The sequence below is a fragment of the Cololabis saira genome, chromosome 14 (genome assembly GCF_033807715.1).
Source record: "Cololabis saira isolate AMF1-May2022 chromosome 14, fColSai1.1, whole genome shotgun sequence".
Taxonomy (NCBI): Eukaryota; Metazoa; Chordata; class Actinopteri; order Beloniformes; family Belonidae; genus Cololabis; species Cololabis saira.
In genome coordinates, this window is record NC_084600.1 from 47,177,566 (window position 1) to 47,198,276 (window position 20,711).

General features: G+C 44.3%; 1 protein-coding gene across 2 annotated transcripts; it reads left to right on the forward strand.

Annotated features, from left to right (window-relative positions):
• Window positions 1–5,136: 5,136 nt before the first annotated feature.
• LOC133460146 (vasodilator-stimulated phosphoprotein-like) lies at window positions 5,137–20,711 on the forward strand. Of its 2 annotated transcripts, XM_061740706.1 has the most exons (13): window positions 5,137–5,364; window positions 12,559–12,730; window positions 13,563–13,743; window positions 13,825–13,864; window positions 14,825–15,113; window positions 15,209–15,315; window positions 16,280–16,331; window positions 16,486–16,519; window positions 17,478–17,517; window positions 18,744–18,800; window positions 19,779–19,845; window positions 19,983–20,040; window positions 20,378–20,711. In XM_061740706.1, exons 1-13 carry the CDS (start codon window positions 5,360–5,362, stop codon window positions 20,422–20,424), a joined length of 1,149 nt encoding a protein of 382 aa, XP_061596690.1. In that variant the 5' UTR covers window positions 5,137–5,359; the 3' UTR covers window positions 20,425–20,711. The 2 variants fall into 2 exon arrangements, with proteins under 2 accessions (XP_061596690.1, XP_061596691.1); XM_061740707.1 differs by lacking the exons at window positions 5,137–5,364; window positions 12,559–12,730; window positions 13,563–13,743; window positions 13,825–13,864 and adding an exon at window positions 13,930–14,628 and having other exon boundaries at window positions 14,763–15,113.

Consider the following 20,711-nt stretch of genomic DNA (forward strand, 5'->3'; position numbering starts at 1 on the left):
GCTGAAATAATTAAAAAAATATTTTACTTAAAATTAATTGTATTTTAATTAATTAATGACATATTTAATTCCAATTGTAATTTATTAATGATACCTGTAATTTATTAATGATGTATTTCATTCCCATTTTAATCAAAAAACCACAAACAAAGCACGAAACCGGCACGGAGCCGACCAAAACATGAAGGGCAATCGACCCAAATCTTGAGATCTGATCGCAGTCTGAGCTAAGCTATCGCTACCGCTACCTAAACCCAAAAACTACAGAGCCAGCATGCAGGTGAACAAGCCAGTGTGTATGTCTATGTGTGTGTGTGTGTGTGTGTGTGTGTGTGTGTGTGTGTGTGTGTGTGTGTGTGTGTGTGAGTGTGTGTGTGTGTGTGTGTGTGTGTGTGTGTGTGTGTGTGTGTGTGTGTGTGTGTGTGTGTGTAATAAACCAAACAAAGCTCCACCTGAAGTGTATCTATAGTGGGGGAGGGGGGGGAGCAACCCCGCCACCCGCGAGACCAGAGGCCGACACGGAAGAGCCCGGAACCCAGGCCACCAGCAACCCCACAAAGGGGAGAAGTAGGAGGGAGGCAACCCACCGCCTGCGAGGCCCCCCCCCCCCGGCGGTGGCCGAGGGGGCCCGCGGGCGGGGCCCCCACGGCGCGGGAAGAACCAGCCAGGGATCCCGCGGCGGCGGACCGCGACCCAGGCAATCCCCGGCCACCCGGTCCGGGCCGGACACGCGGCCAGGAGGCCCTCACCCTTCAGGCCAACGACCCCCACCCGGCAGGGGGCCAGCCTGCCCGGAGAGACAGAGCCGCCCCGGCCGCCGACGCGGGCAGGCGCACCCGCCCCCCACGAAGTGGCCCTCCAAGACCAGAGGGGCGCCCCGCCGCGGAGGCAGCGGGGGGGACCGGAGCCGGGCCCGGAGAGAGGGAACCCCCCAACAAGGCGACACCCGCGACGGAGGGCCCCAGACCCAGGCATCCCATTCATTCATCCATTCACCTATCCGATATCTATACTAATAATAAGATATACTATAATAATAATATATACTATACATAATAATAATAATACTAATAATACTAATACTAATAATAATAATAATAATAATAATAATAATAATAATAATAATAATAATAATAATAATAATAATAATAATAATAACCATCTTTGTATAACATAATATTGATAAATTATTACGTTTTGTTGTCCTGCCATGGAGGCTCAAATCCTCCATGGCAAGACCCTTCCATACCGCATTCTCACCGACACAGACACACAATCACGCACCGTTTCCCCCTCCCCGGGGGGGTCCAGCACCGCCAGAAGGCACCCCAGGATGCACGGTGAGCCCCGCCAAGCCCGGGTCTCCCGACCCAAAAACTTTAAACTTTAAATTCTGTTCACCTCTAACGGTGATGACTGACAGCTGTCAATCATCCCATCCTCCCTGAGGACAAACGTCCTCAACACGACGGCTCAAAAACACAAACCACAGCTTATTTTATTCTCATATTCTGCTTTTATTTCAACCGTCAGCAAGGGCGTCAATAGAGTTTTGAAACTGGGGAGTTATTTATAACTAATTATAAACTGTAAACGGGAAGGAAATAGCCGTGCAAAAGTATCAAAGTGTTTTTTAAAGATGAGGTTGTTACGGGTCAGTTTGAGGGTTAGAGACGTGACAAACAACCACGTTTACTGTGGAGGGAGATTTGTGTCTTAATTATTCAGTCAAAAAAGAAGTTGCTTCAAAAAGAAAAAAAATATTTTCAATAAAAAAAAAACTTTTTCAATCGAAGAAAAAAAGTGTTTGAATGCAAAAAAAATATTTGAGACCCAAAAAATTGCATTTGAACACTTTTTTTGGATTTAAAATATTTTTGGGGGGATTTTAAGTGATTTTTTTTTTTGATTGAAGTGAAAAAAGTTTTGAAGTTTTTTTTTTTATTGAATCATTTTGACACAAACATCCCGCAGTGGGCGGATGATTGAAGCAATCTTTTTTTTGATTGAATAATTAAGACAAATCTACCTCCATAATTTACGAGCTCCTGACTGTCAAACATCCCTGATGCATGTTTATAGATAAAGATGTGGATTTAAACGACTTCAAATATTATATTATGAAGAAGAAGACAAAAACGGTCTCAAAGAAATGTGGATAAATGTGTTGATGTCCAGATAATAGGATAAAATACATAAATGGTCACTGAAATAACTGAAGACTGACTGATGCCGAGTCATTTCTGTGACCAATGTGTGTTTTTCTTTAATTGAAAAACCAAAGTTACACGCTTCTAGAGTTTGTCCCCTTTCTAATCTTAACTTTTCTGATCAATAAAAATGTATTAATCCAAATATTGTACAATTTGAGAGGCAAGTTTACAGTTTATTAGTCCTAGTCAAGTTTACCCGGAGCTTCGGGAGCTGCTGCTTCCACTTGCCTGTGCCCCCCCCCCACCCCGGTCATCCCGCTGCTGCTTCCACCTGCCTGCGCCCCCCCGCCCCCCCCCCTCCCCCCCCCCCCCCCACACCCGGTCATCCCGCTGCTGCTTCCACCTGCCTGCTGTCCCCCCCCCCCACCCCGGTCATACCGCTGCTGCTTCCACCTGCCTGCGCCCCCCCCCACCCCGGTCATCCCGCTGCTGCTTCCACCTGCCTGCCCCCCCCCCCCCCCTGGTCATCCCCGCTGCTGCTTCCACCTGCCTGCGGTCCCCCCACCCCCACCCCAGTCATCCCGCTGCTGCATCCACCTGCCTGCGGTCCCCCCCCACCCCGGTCATCCCGCTGCTGCTTCCCACCTGCCTGCGCCCCCCACCCACCCCCCACCCCAGTCATCCCGCTGCTGCATCCACCTGCCTGCGGTCCCCCCCCACCCCAGTTCACCCCCGCTGCTGCTTCCACCTGCCTGCGCCAAGATCCTGGAGACACTTCTGTTGTATTAGACGCTATACAAATAAAATTGAAAATTTAAAAAGTTTACAGAAAACTGTGTTTCCTGCAGTAAACATGCTAGCATGCTACATGCTAAACCTCATGTAACTTCCTGATGTTCATCAACTCTGTTTGACCTGAAAATGGCAGGAAATGACGGGAGAAAGTTTAACTAACAGCCTTTATTAGACTAGATAAAATCTCATGTTGTTCTTGTGTGAAGCTGATTGTTGCTGAGTTTCTATCTGTGGAGATAAAGTGTCAAACTGATTTCTGTTTCTCTAGACAGACAGAGTTTTTGTATGTTGGAGTTAATGGAAGAACAGAGACAGAAGCTTCTGCGTCTGCAGCAGAATGAGGAAACGCTGCGGCCGGCTACAGACGAGAGTTTGAGGTTTTTACCAGCACTGATACAAGTACTGTGGTTGATCTACTTAACAAAAAATAACTCAACTTTTTGCACGAGATTAATATGTAGATCGAGAAAGACTAGTCTTTGTATAAACTACTTAATTTTGTAATGTAAATAATATATTTTGCAAGTACAGTCGACTTAATTGTGTTAAATTTACTTTATTTATAAAAATTAAGTTGACTTTACTTGCAAATGAATTTTGTACATACTAAAAATAAAGTAGTTTATACAAAGACTAGTTTTTCTTGATCTACATAAAAATCTCATGCAAAAAGTTGCCTTAATTTTTTTTTTAAGTAGATCAAGCCAGATATATTTTACTGTGGTTTTTTCTACTTAAACAAATAAAACATGTTTCATCTAAACGTTGGTCAATCTGCCCAATAGATTAAAACTGTTAAAGGAAAAAGTAAATATGTTGTTTGTGTGTAAATGTAAAGATTACTGGGATTACAGAAATACTGCTTAAGGAAAAAAAGCTTCTGGTTTTTTGAACAAATGCAGAAACTAGATGTATTCATGTAACAAACTTCATTTTTAATTGTTAATATCAAAGTTTTAAATATGTTTATTTTTTACCCACGCTTAGGTTTATTGTTTTCAGTGACGTCTAACCTGGTTCTGCTGCTCAAACTGAGAAACCACTTCTGCATACGAGAGTTTGTTCATTGTGTTCCCACACAGACGAAACGCTCAGCAACTTCCTGTTTCTGCAGGACGCAAACGTTCAGATGTGGCTTCAGTCTGCAGAGAGACGTAACCGTGGTAACCGTGGCAACCGTTGGCAACGGCAGCTTTCTGCAGCCGTGCAGCCGTCCAGCAGCTTGTCCAGACATCATCATCATCATCATCATCATCATCATCATCATCATCATCATCATCATCATCATCATCATCATCGTTGTTTTCTTTATTTCATTCATTAAAAGAGAAACAAAACAGTTCAATATAATTACAACAATCTATCTGTCCCTTTTTGCTAAGTATTAATTATAAAAATTATAAAATTATAATTATAAAAATTATAATAATTAAAAAAAGACATATTATGCAATTTTAAAAAACTATTTCCAATAAACATAATAAAACAAACAAACAAACAAACAAACAAACAAACAAACAAACCAAAAACAAATTACAAATTACGCAATTAAAAAAAAACACTTTCCAATAAACGTAATTTAAAAAAAAGAAACAAACAGAAAAACAAAACCAAACTACAACAAAGTTACAAAATAACACAAATAAATATATGTGATATATTAAAAAATATATCATATATATATTATATTAAAAAGGCATATATATATATATATATATATATATATATATATATATATATATATATATATATATATATATATATATATATATATATATATATATATATATATATATATATATATATATATATATATATATGCCTTAGGTTCTTACCAACATGTTATTAACCATTAATATTTATGCAGACAAAAAAATAAAATAACACAAAATAGCTGTCGTCAAACACAGATAGTCGTATTGTTTTTTGATTCAAAGAAAAAACAATAATATGACAATGGTGCTAAAAAGAGAGAGAAAAAATAGTTAACCCACCTAACTTAACAATTATCATGATATTTCACACTGACTTTTATTCTTCTTTTAAACGTAACACAGACACGTGTGACGGAGGGAAAGCTTCTTTTATTCTTTTAAACGGAGGGGAAACAGACAGAAATCAGAGTTTGACGGGTTTGAACCTCAGACTTTACGAGAGCGAGTGAAACAGACAACAGGAAGACAGAAACAGGAAATCAGCCTGCAGACGAAGAGAGGAAGAGGTGTTGGTGTCATGAGAACGGAGAGGTCGTTAGACGACGAGAACGAGGCCGAGGACACCTGAGGACACCTGAGGAGACCTGAGGACACCTGAGGACACCCGAGGAGAGACGTCCACCTGAGGAGAGGACAGACGTCCACCTGAGGGACAGACATCCACCTGAGGAGACACGTGTGGACTACAGCTTAACAATGAGGTGAGTTAGTTCCTCCTGCCAGGAGAATCAGAATCAGAATCAGTTTTATTGGCCAAGTTTGAACATTTGTCCAACAAGTAGTTTGACTCCGGTTATTTTGCTTTAAAAAGTAGCAACAGTAAATAACAAATGTGGCATTTATTAACATATATACAATTAACAAAGTGAAAGGTGCAGCAGTGTGAGGTAGACGTGGTAATGACGGCTCTAAATAACATGTACCATTTTTTTTAAGTGAAAGTTGCAGCAGGTGCAGAATGAGGCAGAAATTATTATTATTGGAAGGTGCATTGCTACAGCGTGTGATAGTTATTATAATTACTGCTATTATTGTCCTGGGTGTGAGGGGTCTGCAGAGATGCTACATGCCCGTTTCCTGGTCCTGGTTCCTGGACCGGTACAGGTCCTGGATAGATGGTAGTTAGTCCCCAGTTCTCTCTGCAGACCTGATCGTCCATTGCAGTCTGTTCTGTCTAGTTTGGTGGATTTGAACCAGATCTAAACCAGACAGTGATGGACGTGCAGAGAACAGACTGGATGATGGAGAGTAGAACGTGATCAGCAGCTGCTGCAGGTTAAACTTCCTGAGCTGCTGCAGGAAGTACAAACCCGTAGCGACTCTGCTGAGTCACTACGGGTTGCCAGGTCTGCTGGTCCGTCCTCAGTCCTCAGACTGCTTGAACCGTCTGCTCCCTTCGACACGGTCAACCACCACATCCTCCTCTCTACACTCTCAAAGCTTTGTATTTCAGGATCTGTCCTCTTATTACAGATCACATGAGCTGGCAACAGGAGTGCCACAGGGATCGGTGCTGGCCCCCCTTCTCTTTTCACTATAAACCTCTATACCAGGGGAAATCATCAACTCTCGTGGATTCTCCTACCACCTCTATGCTGATGACACCCAGCTCTTCCTCTCCTACCACCTCTATGCTGATGACACCCAGCTCTTCCTCTCCTACCACCCTCTATGCTGATGACACCCAGCTCTTCCTCTCCTTCTCCTACCACCTCTATGCTGATGACACCCAGCTCTTCCTGTCCTTCTCCTACCACCTCTATGCTGATGACACCCAGCTCTTCCTCTCCTACCACCTCTATGCTGATGACACCCAGCTCTTCCTCTCCTACCACCTCTATGCTGATGACACCCAGCTCTTCCTCTCCTTCTCCTACCACCTCTATGCTGATGACACCCAGCTCTTCCTCTTCCTCTCCTACCACCTCTATGCTGATGACACCCAGCTCTTCCTCTCCTACCACCTCTATGCTGATGACACCCAGCTCTTCCTCTCCTTCTCCTACCACCTCTATGCTGATGACACCCAGCTCTTCCTCTTCCTCTCCTACCACCTCTATGCTGATGACACCCAGCTCTTCCTCTCCTACCACCTCTATGCTGATGACACCCAGCTCTTCCTCTCCTTCTCCTACCACCTCTATGCTGATGACAACCCAGCTCTTCCTCTCCTACCACCTCTATGCTGATGACACCCAGCTCTTCCTCTCCTTCTCCTACCACCTCTATGCTGATGACACCCAGCTCTTCCTCTCCTTCTCCTACCACCTCTATGCTGATGACATCCCAGCTCTTCCTCTCCTACCACCTCTATGCTGATGACACCCATCTCTTCCTCTCCTACCACCTTTATGCTGATGACACCCAGCTCTTCCTCTCCTTCTCCTACCACCTCTATGCTGATGACACCCAGCTCTTCCTCTCCTTCTCCTACCACCTCTATGCTGATGACACCCAGCTCTTCCTCTCCTACCACCTCTATACTGATGACACCCAGCTCTTCCTCTCCTACCACCTCTATACTGATGACACCCAGCTCTTCCTCTCCTACCACCTCTATGCTGATGACACCCAGCTGTTCCTCTCCTTCTCCTACCACCTCTATGCTGATGACACCCAGCTCTTCCTCTCCTTCTCCTACCACCTCTATGCTGATGACACCCAGCTCTTCCTCTCCTACCACCTCTATGCTGATGACACCCAGCTCTTCCTCTCCTTCTCCTACCACCTCTATGCTGATGACACCCAGCTCTTCCTCTCCTTCTCCTACCACCTCTATGCTGATGACACCCAGCTCTTCCTCTCCTTCTCCTACCACCTCTATGCTGATGACACCCAGCTCTTCCTCTCCTTCTCCTACCACCTCTATGCTGATGACACCCAGCTCTTCCTCTCCTTCTCCTACCTCCTCTATGCTGATGACACCCAGCTCTTCCTCTCCTACCACCTCTATGCTGATGACACCCAGCTCTTCCTCTCCTACCACCTCTATGCTGATGACACCCAGCTGTTCCTCTCCTTCTCCTACCACCTCTATGCTGATGACACCCAGCTCTTCCTCTCCTTCTCCTACCACCTCTATGCTGATGACACCCAGCTCTTCCTCTCCTTCTCCTACCACCTCTATGCTGATGACACCCAGCTCTTCCTCTCCTACCACCTCTATGCTGATGACACCCAGCTCTTCCTCTCCTTCTCCTACCACCTCTATGCTGATGACACCCAGCTCTTCCTCTCCTTCTCCTACCACCTCTATGCTGATGACACCCAGCTCTTCCTCTCCTTCTCCTACCACCTCTATGCTGATGACACCCAGCTCTTCCTCTCCTACCACCTCTATGCTGATGACACCCAGCTCTCCTTCTCCTACCACCTCTATGCTGATGACACCCAGCTCTTCCTCTCCTACCACCTCTATGCTGATGACACCCAGCTCTCCTTCTCCTACCACCTCTATGCTGATGACACCCAGCTCTTCCTCTCCTACCACCTCTATGCTGATGACACCCAGCTCTTCCTCTCCTTCTCCTACCACCTCTATGCTGATGACACCCAGCTCTTCCTCTCTGTCTCCTACCACCTCTATGCTGATGACACCCAGCTCTTCCTCTCCTACCACCTCTATGCTGATGACACCCAGCTCTTCCTCTCCTTCTCCTACCACCTCTATGCTGATGACACCCAGCTCTTCCTCTCCTACCACCTCTATGCTGATGACACCCAGCTCTTCCTCTCCTACCACCTCTATGCTGATGACACCCAGCTCTTCCTCTTCCTCTCCTACCACCTCTATGCTGATGACACCCAGCTCTTCCTCTCCTTCTCCTACCACCTCTATGCTGATGACACCCAGCTCTTCCTCTCCTACCACCTCTATGCTGATGACACCCAGCTCTCCTTCTCCTACCACCTCTATGCTGATGACACCCAGCTCTTCCTCTCCTACCACCTCTATGCTGATGACACCCAGCTCTTCCTCTCCTACCACCTCTATGCTGATGACACCCAGCTCTTCCTCTCCTTCTCCTACCACCTCTATGCTGATGACACCCAGCTCTTCCTCTCCTACCACCTCTATGCTGATGACACCCAGCTCTTCCTCTCCTACCACCTCTATGCTGATGACACCCAGCTCTTCCTCTCCAAAAATAAACATTTGTCTTAAGACCACTCAACATTGTCTGTCTAAATAAATAAATTAAATATAACTGAAAAAACTAAAATAAATAAAAATGGAACCTTCCTTCAGGTTAAACACTACTGCTTTTGTCCACAAGCACAGCCAAACTCAACAAAAAATGAAAGCTCCTTTGGGCTGCTTTAAGACCACATAAATAAAATACAAATGAAAATTCAACTCAAGTCATCAGCCAATCAAACGTGCGTTTGAGGAAAAAATGGACTGGCAAATTCAGCAAGTGAAAAGGGGTAAATGTAAGTCTGAACATAATGAAAATAATTAATTTAATAATGTTAAGGTCAATTCTATCCTTACAACATTTGGGAAGACAATCTAAATTACCTTTATATCTGAACTCATTATATAATGCAAATAAAGTTGCTTAAAAGTTGGTGGGGACAATTTGAGCCCCCTGAAAAGTTGGTAGTTTATGCCCCTACTGTCCCTATGCAAACCTACGCCCTTGCCAGAGGTGTTTAATCCAGGTGCCATGAAGTAAAAACCCTGCTGTGTTTCTGGATCTTCTGGATTTTCACTAACAACCATTTACCTGCAGAGGAGCTGGTTTAGTGATGGTTGGAACAACTGCTGGACATGATTTTTACTTTATGGCACCTGGATTACACACCTGGATTATACACCTGGATTATACACCTGGATTATACACCTGGATTATACACCTGGATTATACACCTGGATTATACACCTGGATTATACACCTCTGCGAATATCGGCCTGATATCTCTGCTTGGATGAAGGACCTTCACCTTCAGCTAAATCTGTCCAAGACTGAGTTTATTGTTTGTCCAGCCAGTCGTTCCTCACATCCTCAGATAATCAGATTCCACCACACTTGTTCCCACATCTTCTGCCAGGAATCTTGGTGCCATGTTAGACAGCCAGCTGACCTTTAAGGACCATGTTGCCTCAGTTTCCTGGTCTTGCCGTTTCGCTCTTTACAACATCAGGAAAATCAGACTCTCCCTGACAGAACATACGACACAGTTCCTGGTTCAGGCTCTGGTCGTGTCACGTATTGACTACTGTAGTTCCTTGTTGGTCGACCTTCCTGCTGCTCAGTTAAACCTCTGCTCCCTAAACAGTGTCTCATTGAGACGACCGTCCCTGGTGTCCAACGATGTCTCATTGAGACGTACGTCCATGGTGTCCAACGGTGTCTCATTGAGACGACCGTCCATGGTGTCCAACGGTGTCTCATTGAGACGACCGTCCATGGTGTCCAACGGTGTCTCATTGGGACGAACGTCCCTGGTGTCCCGAAGGTGCAGATCTGCCGTTCAGAGTTCACACTTCCTCTAAACTTCAGTGACCTAATTCTGGCTTTCCTTCCGTCAGTCAGATAAGATCTGAGCAGATCGTCTGCAGTTCAAACTTGCATAGCTTTGATATTCTCTGATCAGTTTCAGGCTCATTTATTCAATTCAATTCAATTTTAAAATATAGCGTCTAATACAACAAAAGTTGTCTCTGGGCACTTTCCAGAGATCCAGAACCAGAACATAAACCCCCGAGTAATTATTACATAAACAATGGCAGGTAAAAACTCCCCTAGTGGGAGAAAAACCTTAAGCCAAACAGTGGCAAGAAAAACTCCCCTTTAGGAGGGAAGAAACCTGGACCAGGACCAGGATCATAAGGGGGGACCCTCCTGCCGAAGACCAGACTGGGGAGTCAGGGACGTCAGCAGCAAACAGCAGGCAGGTGGAAGCAGCAGAGGGATGACCAGGGGTGGGGACCGCAGGCAGGTGGAAGCAGCAACGGGATGACCGGGGGTGGGGACCGCAGGCCAGCAGGCAGCTCCCGAAGCTCCGGCCCAATCAGCAAGTCCCAGGTTGGGGTGCAGGGTCGGGGAAAGGTTGAGAAGGGGCAGGGCCAGGACATTTATGTTAATTAGTCTGATCTAATATATGTTAATCTAATATGTGAACTTTGGTGAGTTATCGGAGCAAACATGAAGGATTGTCTATTTATGTGGCGCCGATGAAGAACACAGGTTTATACAAAAAAACTGAATTCAAGAATGGCATTTGTGTACAAGACTGCACTTATACAGCATATGCAGTATGTAGCATGTATGTAGAAGGTAGCATGTAGCATGTATGTAGTATGTAGCATTTATGTAGAGATGTAGTTATTTAAAGATAAAGGCCGTGAGAATCTTGCCATCAAGATCTACCAATGAGGTGTGAACTTCAGGCAGGAAGTCTGGCGAGACGAGAAGAGACGACTAGCTTAAAACCGGTTCACACAGGATGTGTGGTCGGACTAAATGAGTCTCTGCAGAGAACGACCTTCGGTCCGGTTCAGACGACCTTGAGTCTGGTTCACACAGTTAGAGTCAGTAGTCATAGTTGCAGCTATAGAACAAGACTATAATAGTTAGTCTCAAATATAGCTTGGTGGTAGATATGCTGCTATAGGCTTATGCTGCAGGGGGGACCGACATGATCCACTGGGCGGTGCCTCTCACCCTTCTTCTCCTTTCCTCTTCCCTTCCTCTCTTCTCCATTACCATTTTTATTTATTATAAATATCTCATAGCTATCATTTTTGTCCATCGTTCCTGTAGTTTCTTGTGCCGGCCCCCCTTTTTTCTCTTTTGTGCATGTTTGCAGGCCGGAGCCTCGGGAGCTGCGTTCTGTCCCGCGGTCCCGGAGCCCCCCCCCCCATCCCCGGTCATCCCGTTGCTGCTTCAGGTCCAGGTCCAGGTCCAGGTCCTGGTCCAGGTCCTGGTCCAGGTCCTGGTCCTGGTCCAGGTTTCTTCCCTCCTAAAGGGGAGTTTTTACCTGCCATTGTTTATGTAATAATTGCTTGGGGGTTTATGTTCATGTTTATGTTCATGTTCTGGGTCTCTGGAAAGCGTCTAGAGACAACTGTTGTATTAGACGCTATATAAATAAAATTGAATTGAATTGAATTGAATTGAATTGAATTGAATTGAATTGAATTGAACCTTGAACTGTTGATCTGAGCTCTGCATAAGAATAGCAGTGAATTAAAGCATGTGTGCTGTGAAAAGTCATGGTCCAATTATAGAACCCTGTGGGACTCCGAGGCCGACTCTGTTGTATGAAGACTCCGCGGTCACATGAAGAAACATGGATCTCTGTTGTTCCTTTGAGTCACATCATGTTTTAACTAGGTATTTTTTTGGACAAACAATACTGTTATCAGTGTTTTTTTTCAAAGAGAGTCTACCCAGAGCAACATAACTGTCGCATTATGTCAGGGTAATATGTCAGCCGTCAGAGCTAAGCGATCGAAGATCTGGGCTCACTTTATCAAATGTAATGAATGCAATATATGCAAGAAAGAGGTTGCGCCCCAGCAGCAACTTATGAATCATTAAGTTGGTAGTTAATTTACTCAGGAGAATGTTTGTGGATTATAACTGGAGACGAGACATGGAGCACGTTTGCTTCAAGAGACATCAACAACACAGCACTTCCTGCTTCTCAGTCAGGCCGTACCTAGGGGGGGTGGGAACTACCATTATAACACAATCCCATAACAGAGAATGCATTATCAATTTTAGCACCGCTAATATATGTTACGTTTTATACACTATATTACTTGTTGTGGTATCGATAAGAGTATCGATAAATATCGGTACCAATAAGGAGTATCGTATTGGTATCGATAAATTCCTAATGATACACATCCCTAGTCCTAACCGGGTCGTTTCCTCCTGCAGCGAGTCCAGCGTCTGCCAGGTGAGGGCGATGGTCATGCTGTACGACGACACCAACAAACGTTGGGTTCCAGCAGCGTCCGACACTCCTCAGCTCAGCCGGGTCCACATCTACCACAACCCGACCAGCAACGCCTCCAGGGTGGTGGGAAGGAAACTGCAGGCCGACCAGCAGGTAAGAACCTAAACCCGGGCCAATCAGAACCAGCAACATCCTCCAGGGTGGTGGGAAGAAAACTGCAGGCCGACCAGCAGGTGAGAACATGAATCCAGATCTGTATTCTCACCTTCTGGTTCCTCTGCTGCTTCTGACAAACCAACGACTGACCTGAGTGTAAACACAGCTAGCGTCTGTGACAGTAACCACGGTAACCACGGTAACACATCCAGCTCCAACACCAAGAACATGAGCTGATGGAAGACCATAGATCTGAATCTCCTCCTGTTCACACTCCGTGATGAGTTTCTGCTGGTTTCCTACTCTCATTAGTTTGTTTCTTGGTTGTTTCCTGTTTGTTTCCTGATTGTTTCCATCTCTCATCACCTGGTTTCCTACTCTGATTAGTTTGTTTCCTCCTCTCCTCACCCTTTTTCCTGCCTGTTTCCACCTCTCATCAGTTCTGTGTGTTTCCTGGTCATTTCCTCCTCTCACCCCCTTGTTTCGTGGTAATTTCCTCCTCTCCCCAGCTCGTTATCAACCTGCCCATTGTCCGAGGTCTGCGGTACAACCAGGCCACCAAGAACTTCCACCTTGTTTCCTGCCTGTTTCCTGCTTGTTTCCTCCCCTCCTCACCTTGTTTCGTGGTTGTTTCCTGGTTGTTTTCTGGTCCTTTCCTCCCTGTTTCCTCCTCTCCTAGCTGGTTATAAACCTGCCCATCGTCCGAGGTCTGCAGTACAACCAGGCCACGGAGAACTTGCACCTTGTTTCCTGCTTGTTTCCTCCTCTCACCCCCTTGTTTCCTAGTCATTTCCTCCTCTCCTCACCTTGTTTCCTGTTTGTTTCCTAGCTGGTGATCAACCTGCCGATCGTCCGAGGCCTCAGGTACAACCAGGCCACCGAGAACTTCCACCAGCTTCGGGACGTGAAGCAGGTTTGGGGCCTGAACTTCAGCAGTAAAGAGGAAGCCGCCACGTTCGCCGCCGCCATGACGCGAACGCTGGAGTCGCTCTCAGCGGCGCCGCCTGCAGGTAACAGGAGTCTTCTCTTCCTTCATTTCCTGCTCTGTTCCTTCCTAATCTCGTTTCCTCGTTGTTGTTTTCTGCTTCCAGCCCAGAACGCACCGCCGGCGCCGCAGGAGCCGCAGGGAAGGTGGGTGTCAACGTTTCTGCTTGTAGCTCAGATCTGTGGTTTGTTCCAGGCCAGTTGCTCCGTCGGTTAGCGAGTGACTAGCGTCTCTATGGTTTACCAGCTAAGCTAGGACGTCTAAGTTTAACCGTGTGATCTCGGCGTAACAAGAGCAGGTTCTTCTGCTCAACAGTCAACCTGTCGTCACCTACACCTGGTTCACCTAAGAAAGGACGTATTCAAGGTAGTATACACAAGTACATGAGCTGGAACTCTTGTGAAGAGTCACTTGTTTCAGGTTTAAAGGCGACATCTAGTCTATCTTTATTTATTATAAGTATCTCATAGCCATTATTGTTGTCTATCGTTCTTGTAGTTTGTTGTGCTGGTCTGTTCATGTTCTGGTCTCTGGAAAGATCCTGGAGACTTCTGTTGGAATAGACACAATATAAATAAAATTGAATTGAATTGAATTTAATTTAATTGAATATCCTGGACAAAGACACTTCACTTTTGGTGACTTTGACTTTGGACACTTTTGGTTTGTGAACAGCTGTTTTGAAGCCCGTTTTCTCCATACGAGGTGCAGCAATCGAACCTGGGGAGCCGATGGGAACAGATCGAGGGTTTGAGTCCCAGCTCCCTCAGAGTTCTACAGGATGGGGTACCAGGACCATGGTGGTACCAGGACCATGGTGGTACCAGGACCACGGAGCGGGGTACCAGGACCATGGTGGTACCAGGACCATGGATCGGGGTACCAGGACCATGGTGGTACCAGGACCACGGTAGTTTTCCTGAGCAACATATCTACACCCCCGTACGAAGAAATCCGGGCTTCAAAACTGCTCTTCACAAACCAGTTCTAATGTTACGGTTCAACGGCGCCCTCTGGTGGCTCATGGGTGGTTTCCTTGTTTAGGTGCAACTGCAGGCGCTGAACCAGCAGCTCCAGCAGATTCTGACTCACCTGTTTGTGTTCAGGCCAACACCCCCAGGGCCACAGAACCAAGCGGCCCCCCGGGCCGCCCCCCCGACTGCCTCCTCCGGCCCCCCGGCGCCCCCCCCACCTCCAGGACCTCCCCCACCCCCTTCTGGCGCAAGTCCACCCGGGCCTCCACCCCCTCCTTCTGGAGGCGGTGGGGGGCCGCCACCTCCCCCACCCCCACCTCCACCTCCCCCTGCTGGAGGAGGAGGTGGAGGAGGCGGAGGTGGTGGAGGCAACAACCTCGCCGCGGCTCTGGCAGCAGCTAAACTCAAAAAAGCAGCGAAGGTAAGACCGGCGGCCGCGGTGCAGCGGTTTCGGGGGGTTCGGGACTTGCTCCTCTCACTTCCCTCACCCTGCTGCCGGTGTGTTTATGTTTACAGGAGGACGGCGGAGCGGCGGCTCCGGCCCCCAAACCAGCACCCTCCTCCGGCGGGGGGGGAGGAGGAGGAGGCCTGATGGGAGAAATGAGCGCCATCCTGGCCCGGAGGTTCGTCAGGAGTCCTGTTTGATCCTAGAACAGTTTCGTGCAAGTTCCTACTTCTCATGAACTAGTTCAAAGTGCCAGTGCCGATACCAGTGTTGTGCATGAACAAGTTCACAACACGTTCATTTCTGTGAGAAAGTTGAACTGAACGCAACATATTTGCAGATAAAGAATGTGAACTTGTTCATTCTGCAGATCATGAACTGGAATTTGAACTGTTCAGGTTATGTGAGTTTCAGCTTCACTGTTTACGTCCAATTATTACGGAATACGTTTCACCACATTTAAAATACTGGACGAGACGACGACTTCACACTACATTACCCACGATGCAGTGTACACTATCCTACCACGGGGCTCCATTGAACGAACGAACAAGCGAATGAACGAACGAGCAAACGAACGAATGAACGAATGAACGAACAAACGAACAAACGAACGAACGAACGAACGAATGAACGAACCAACGAACGAACCAACAAACGAACGAACGAACGAACGAACGAACGACGAACAAACGATCGATCAATCGATAGATAGATGCCCCAAACGACCCCAGTCCCACTGCTGCACCTTCAGGGTTGATTTACCTGCAACAGGTAGACACACTGATAATGAACTACATTGTTGGAGATTTACAACCTCTGAGTAAAGTTGAAAAGCCACTAGAACAATACATGATTGTTTACAGGGAACAGTTTTAGGATAGGGGGGCGTTTCATTCGTACTTCTCACCTAAACACATTGAAATGAACTGAATTTGAACTGGTTCAAAGTGAAAAGGGTGAACTATGAACATGAACTATTCATCTTTAAACGATGTGAACTGAACTCTGAACTAGTTCATGAGAAGTAGGAACTTGCACAACACTGTTTTAGAAGACTGTTCCTGAGAGCGTGCACGTGTAGAGGCACGACCAGCTCCTCGTTGAGCCTAAAACAACATTTTAACGCCCGTCTCCAACAGGAAGAAAATGACCCTGGAACCGGCCGCCCCCCCGAAGGAGGACACCGCCACCGTAAGTGTTGTTATGTCACTGGTGATGTCACTGGTGATGTCACTGATGATGTCACTGATGATGTCACTGTTGATGTCATTGATGATGTCACTGATGATGTCACTGATGTTCTGGTGCTTTACCTGATGGTGACACGGTTTGTCTCTTTCTGCAGGAACCGGACTCTTCAAAGTCGGCGGGACCAGCAGGTAAGCTATCCCTCTGCAGGATGGACAGACCATGAGGGAAATGCTATGATTCTTGCGTTTCCACTGACATTCATTTATCCTGACAGTAAAACTCGGTATTTGATGATGTTTTACATTTCAAACCTGTGACACTTTCATAAAAAGTGGTAAAACTGTATGTACAGCAGCGACTGAAGTGAAGTGAAGGAGATGAGAGAAAAATATGAAGTTTCATCCCGTCTCCAAAGTCCGTGGGGACGGAAGGATCAATGTGCTGTTTAAAAAATGTTAATTAGTTAGTTAGTTAGTTAGTTCGTTCGTTCGTTTCAATTTTTGTCCTTTCGGAAATTCTTTCTGCATCTGTGTCAGTCAGAATACATGGTCAAAAACAAAAAAACAACAATATACAAGACAATTCGACATAGAATGATTAAGTGCAGTTTAGTACAACAATATACAATAACATAACTTAACACAATGATCCTAAAGAGCTTCCGCAGGAAGTTTAGCCGTTGCAAACCTTTTTTATAGATGAAATCTGTGTTAGAGTCAATGACAGTTTCCTGTCAATGACTGTCCCCAGATATTTATATTCATTTACAACTTCAGTTGGATCACCGTTGATAACTGTCTGCTGATACGTCCCTCCTTTTGTTCTAAAATCAAAAATAATTTATTTTATCTTCTTGGTGTTTAACTGAAGAAAACTAACCTTTGCACCAGTTTACGAACTCATCCACACATTTACGATACTTTGTTTCATCGTTATTCGTGATCAAACCAACTATCACAGTATCATCTGCAAATTTAAGATTGAAAACATAATTTAAGTTAAGTTTACATACATTTGTGTAAAGGATAAACAGAAGTTGTAACAAGGGAGGAACCTGCAGCATTTACTCACAGACTGGAATCTGCCTGTCAGAGTTTGTTTTTTACTCTTTCTATTCCCACTTAACAATAGTAAATGTTTCCACAGACGTGAACCCGCTGAAGGACAGATCTGCCTCCCTACCGAGGTAAGAACTGGACCGTTACATCAGATACAAACATCTAAACGACATCTAAACAACATCTAAACAACATCTAAACGACATCTAAACCAGCAGCTGAATCACGTCTGGATGTTCTTTCAACACACGCTTTCTTTTACAGTCCAGTTTCACTTTAATTAATGGGTAAATATCAGGTAATTATTTCTGTACTTAATGAGGAAGTACCAGGTAATATTATGGAAACAACACACGCTTTCTTTTACAGTCCAGTTTCACTTTAATTACTGAGTAAAACCAGGTAAAAATGTCTGTACTTATTGGGTAAATACTTAGGAAATAGAATTACTGGGCAAGTAACTACAAGGTAAGTACCTGGATTACCAGGTAAACCATGGTAACTATCAGGTTAATTACAAGGTCAATAGAGTCATTTACACCCTCGGGGGTTCATGCACCAATCCATTGATAATACATAAATCAATAATGAATGGGTAAATACCCGGTAGTTATCCATGAAATGTAGAGTAAATACAAGGTAACTACATGGTCATTGAAGTGTAATTAGCTGGTAACTACCTCAAATATAGGTTATCATTTCCTGGTAGTTTGCAGAAAAATACTTAGTAATTACCTGGTACTTACTTAGAAATAATTCATGTAATTTCAGAGTAATTACATGGTAAATTGACTGGTAGTTACCAATATTAACCTAGTAAATACCTGTAATTTCCCTCATAGTTCTCATCTAATGTCTTTGTAATTACCTAGTAATGTTTAGTTTAAACAACCAGGTATTTACCATGTAATTACATGGTAAATACACATAATTACATGGTACAAGAAAATACATAATAATTACCTAGTACTTACTGGGTAAATTACCCGGAAGTTACCATGTAATTACCTTGTAAATACAAGGTACTACTAGGTAATTACAGTGTAATTACCATGGTATTACCTGGTTATTACTGTACTGTAAAAGAAAGGGTTACCTGTTTTTCTGAACGTTTTTCTGGATGTTTTTCTGGACGTTTTTCTGGATGTTTTTCTGGAAGTTTTTCTGGATGTTTTTCTGGATGTTTTTCTGGACGTTTTTCTGGATGTTTTTCTGGATGTTTTTCTGGACGTTTTTCTGGATGTTTTTCTGGATGTTTTTCTGGATGTTTTTCTGGATGTTGGTTTTTCTGGATGTTTTTCTGGATGTTTGTTTTTCTGACGTTTTTCTGGATGTTTTTCTGGATGTTTTCCAGCAAACCCAAGTTCAGCAGCAGCAGTTCCAGCCCTGGGGGAAACGCTCCGTCCTCCAGGTACCGGCTCACTGTTCTGTCCATTTCTGCTGCTTTGTCCAAAAATGCTAATGTTTTCTGCCTTTGTAGAGCTACAATTTTACTGTGTTTTACTCCCTAAACCACGTCTTTCCCCCCCAAGTGGTCCTTGGGGGAAAATAAAATTTAAATAAAAAAATGTAAATAAAAAAAAGTAATAATAAAAAATATTTTAAAAAAAGACGAAATAATAAATGTAATAATTAAAATTTTAATTGCAATAAAACTTTGAAACGGGTAGCATGGATTGATAGAACCCCTGTTACACCCGGGTTTTTACCATCTATGGTTTTTAATTGAAATGGGAACAAATTCAGCTACAAGAGCAGCCTGGGGTTGATTTACATTAATATTTAAAGTGATATAGTACTAAGTGTGATACTGAGTGTCATCTACAGTGTAGGCCGACTAAAACAAACAAAATAATCAAATAGATCATTCATAAACCATTTACTGTAAACACCTTATCTACTTTATTTTTGGTTTTAAATAAACTGCAACAGCAACTCTAGTCTGTTAACATGATATTGTTTATGTAATAATATGAATTATTGTGTTTTTGTACAATAACATACCTTTGATAATGTATGAATCATCACTCACACATTAAAAAATAATTTTATTTTCTATTTTATTATTTATTTTTAACTCTTGGGGGCCCCCTAGTGGCCACGGGGCCCTAAGCAGCCGCTTAATTCGCTTATGCCTTGGACCGGCTCTGCTTTAGTCACATTTCTGCTATTTATCTTAATTTACTCTGCTCTTTCAGTATTTATACTTTGTTTTAAACTTGCTGGAATTTCACCTTTCATTTATTTTATACAGCAGATTCATTCACATAAACCTACTAGTTGAGATGAATCAATTTTCAGATCAGATATAATTTGTAAGAAGAAGTATCGTAAAAAGGTCTCATTTTTAAACAAAGAAAACACTGAATTCTCCTGGTTCCTCCTGCAGGATGAAGGTGGTGAAGAAAAACTCTGAAGACGCTGAAGCTGCTGCTGATCTGGAACTGATCAAGAAGGTCTGTTTGGTTCTTTGGTTCTCTGGTTCTCTGGTTCTTTGGTTTCTCTACGTTGGTCCGAACCTTTAAACGTCTAAAGCTGCTCAGATTTCTGTCAGTAAAGTAGAAGATAATCGAACTTATGCTGCTGTTTACAGGGAATCATCGAAGAAGTGAAGAAAGAAATGCACAAAGTGAAGGAAGAGATTATTACAGGTGAGTTTACGTCAGGAAAACTCCAGGGTGGTCGTTCTAGAATTAGAATTAGTTATTTACATGTCAAGTCGGTTATTTATCTGTTAACTTGGTTATTTACTCATCGAGTCGGTTATTTACCTGTCAGAATTAGTTATTTACCTGTCAGAGGTTCCTCTCTAGTAAAGTCCAGGGTGTTTCCTCTCTAGTAATCAGTTGTGTATCATCTGCGTAGAGGGTTGACCTGCTCTCTCTATCGGTTTCCCGGTTATTTACCTGTGAGAGTCAGTTATTTACCTGTCAGAATCAGTCGTGTATCATCTGCGTAGAGGGTTAACCTTCTCTCTCTCTGTTCCAGCTCTGATTCAGGAGCTGCAGAAGTCGAACCTGCAACCTGAGAACTGATGAAGACTCTGGATGAAGATGATTCATCCACAGCTCAGGAAACCACTTTTACAGATTCAGTTTTAGGTTTTTAGGATCTGTGGATTCGTGGACTCGTCCTCAGTCTTGTGACTCATTTCTTCCTGATGATTTGAAATGATTTGATGCAGTTAAACTCAGTGAAACTCAGTGAAACTCAGGGATCATAAAAGCTTAGAAATGTCTCGTCTCTCCTCATTAATTTCCATGGAAACACGTCTGTAATTTATCTGCTGTCAAACATCATAGAATAAAGCTTGTTGAAAATG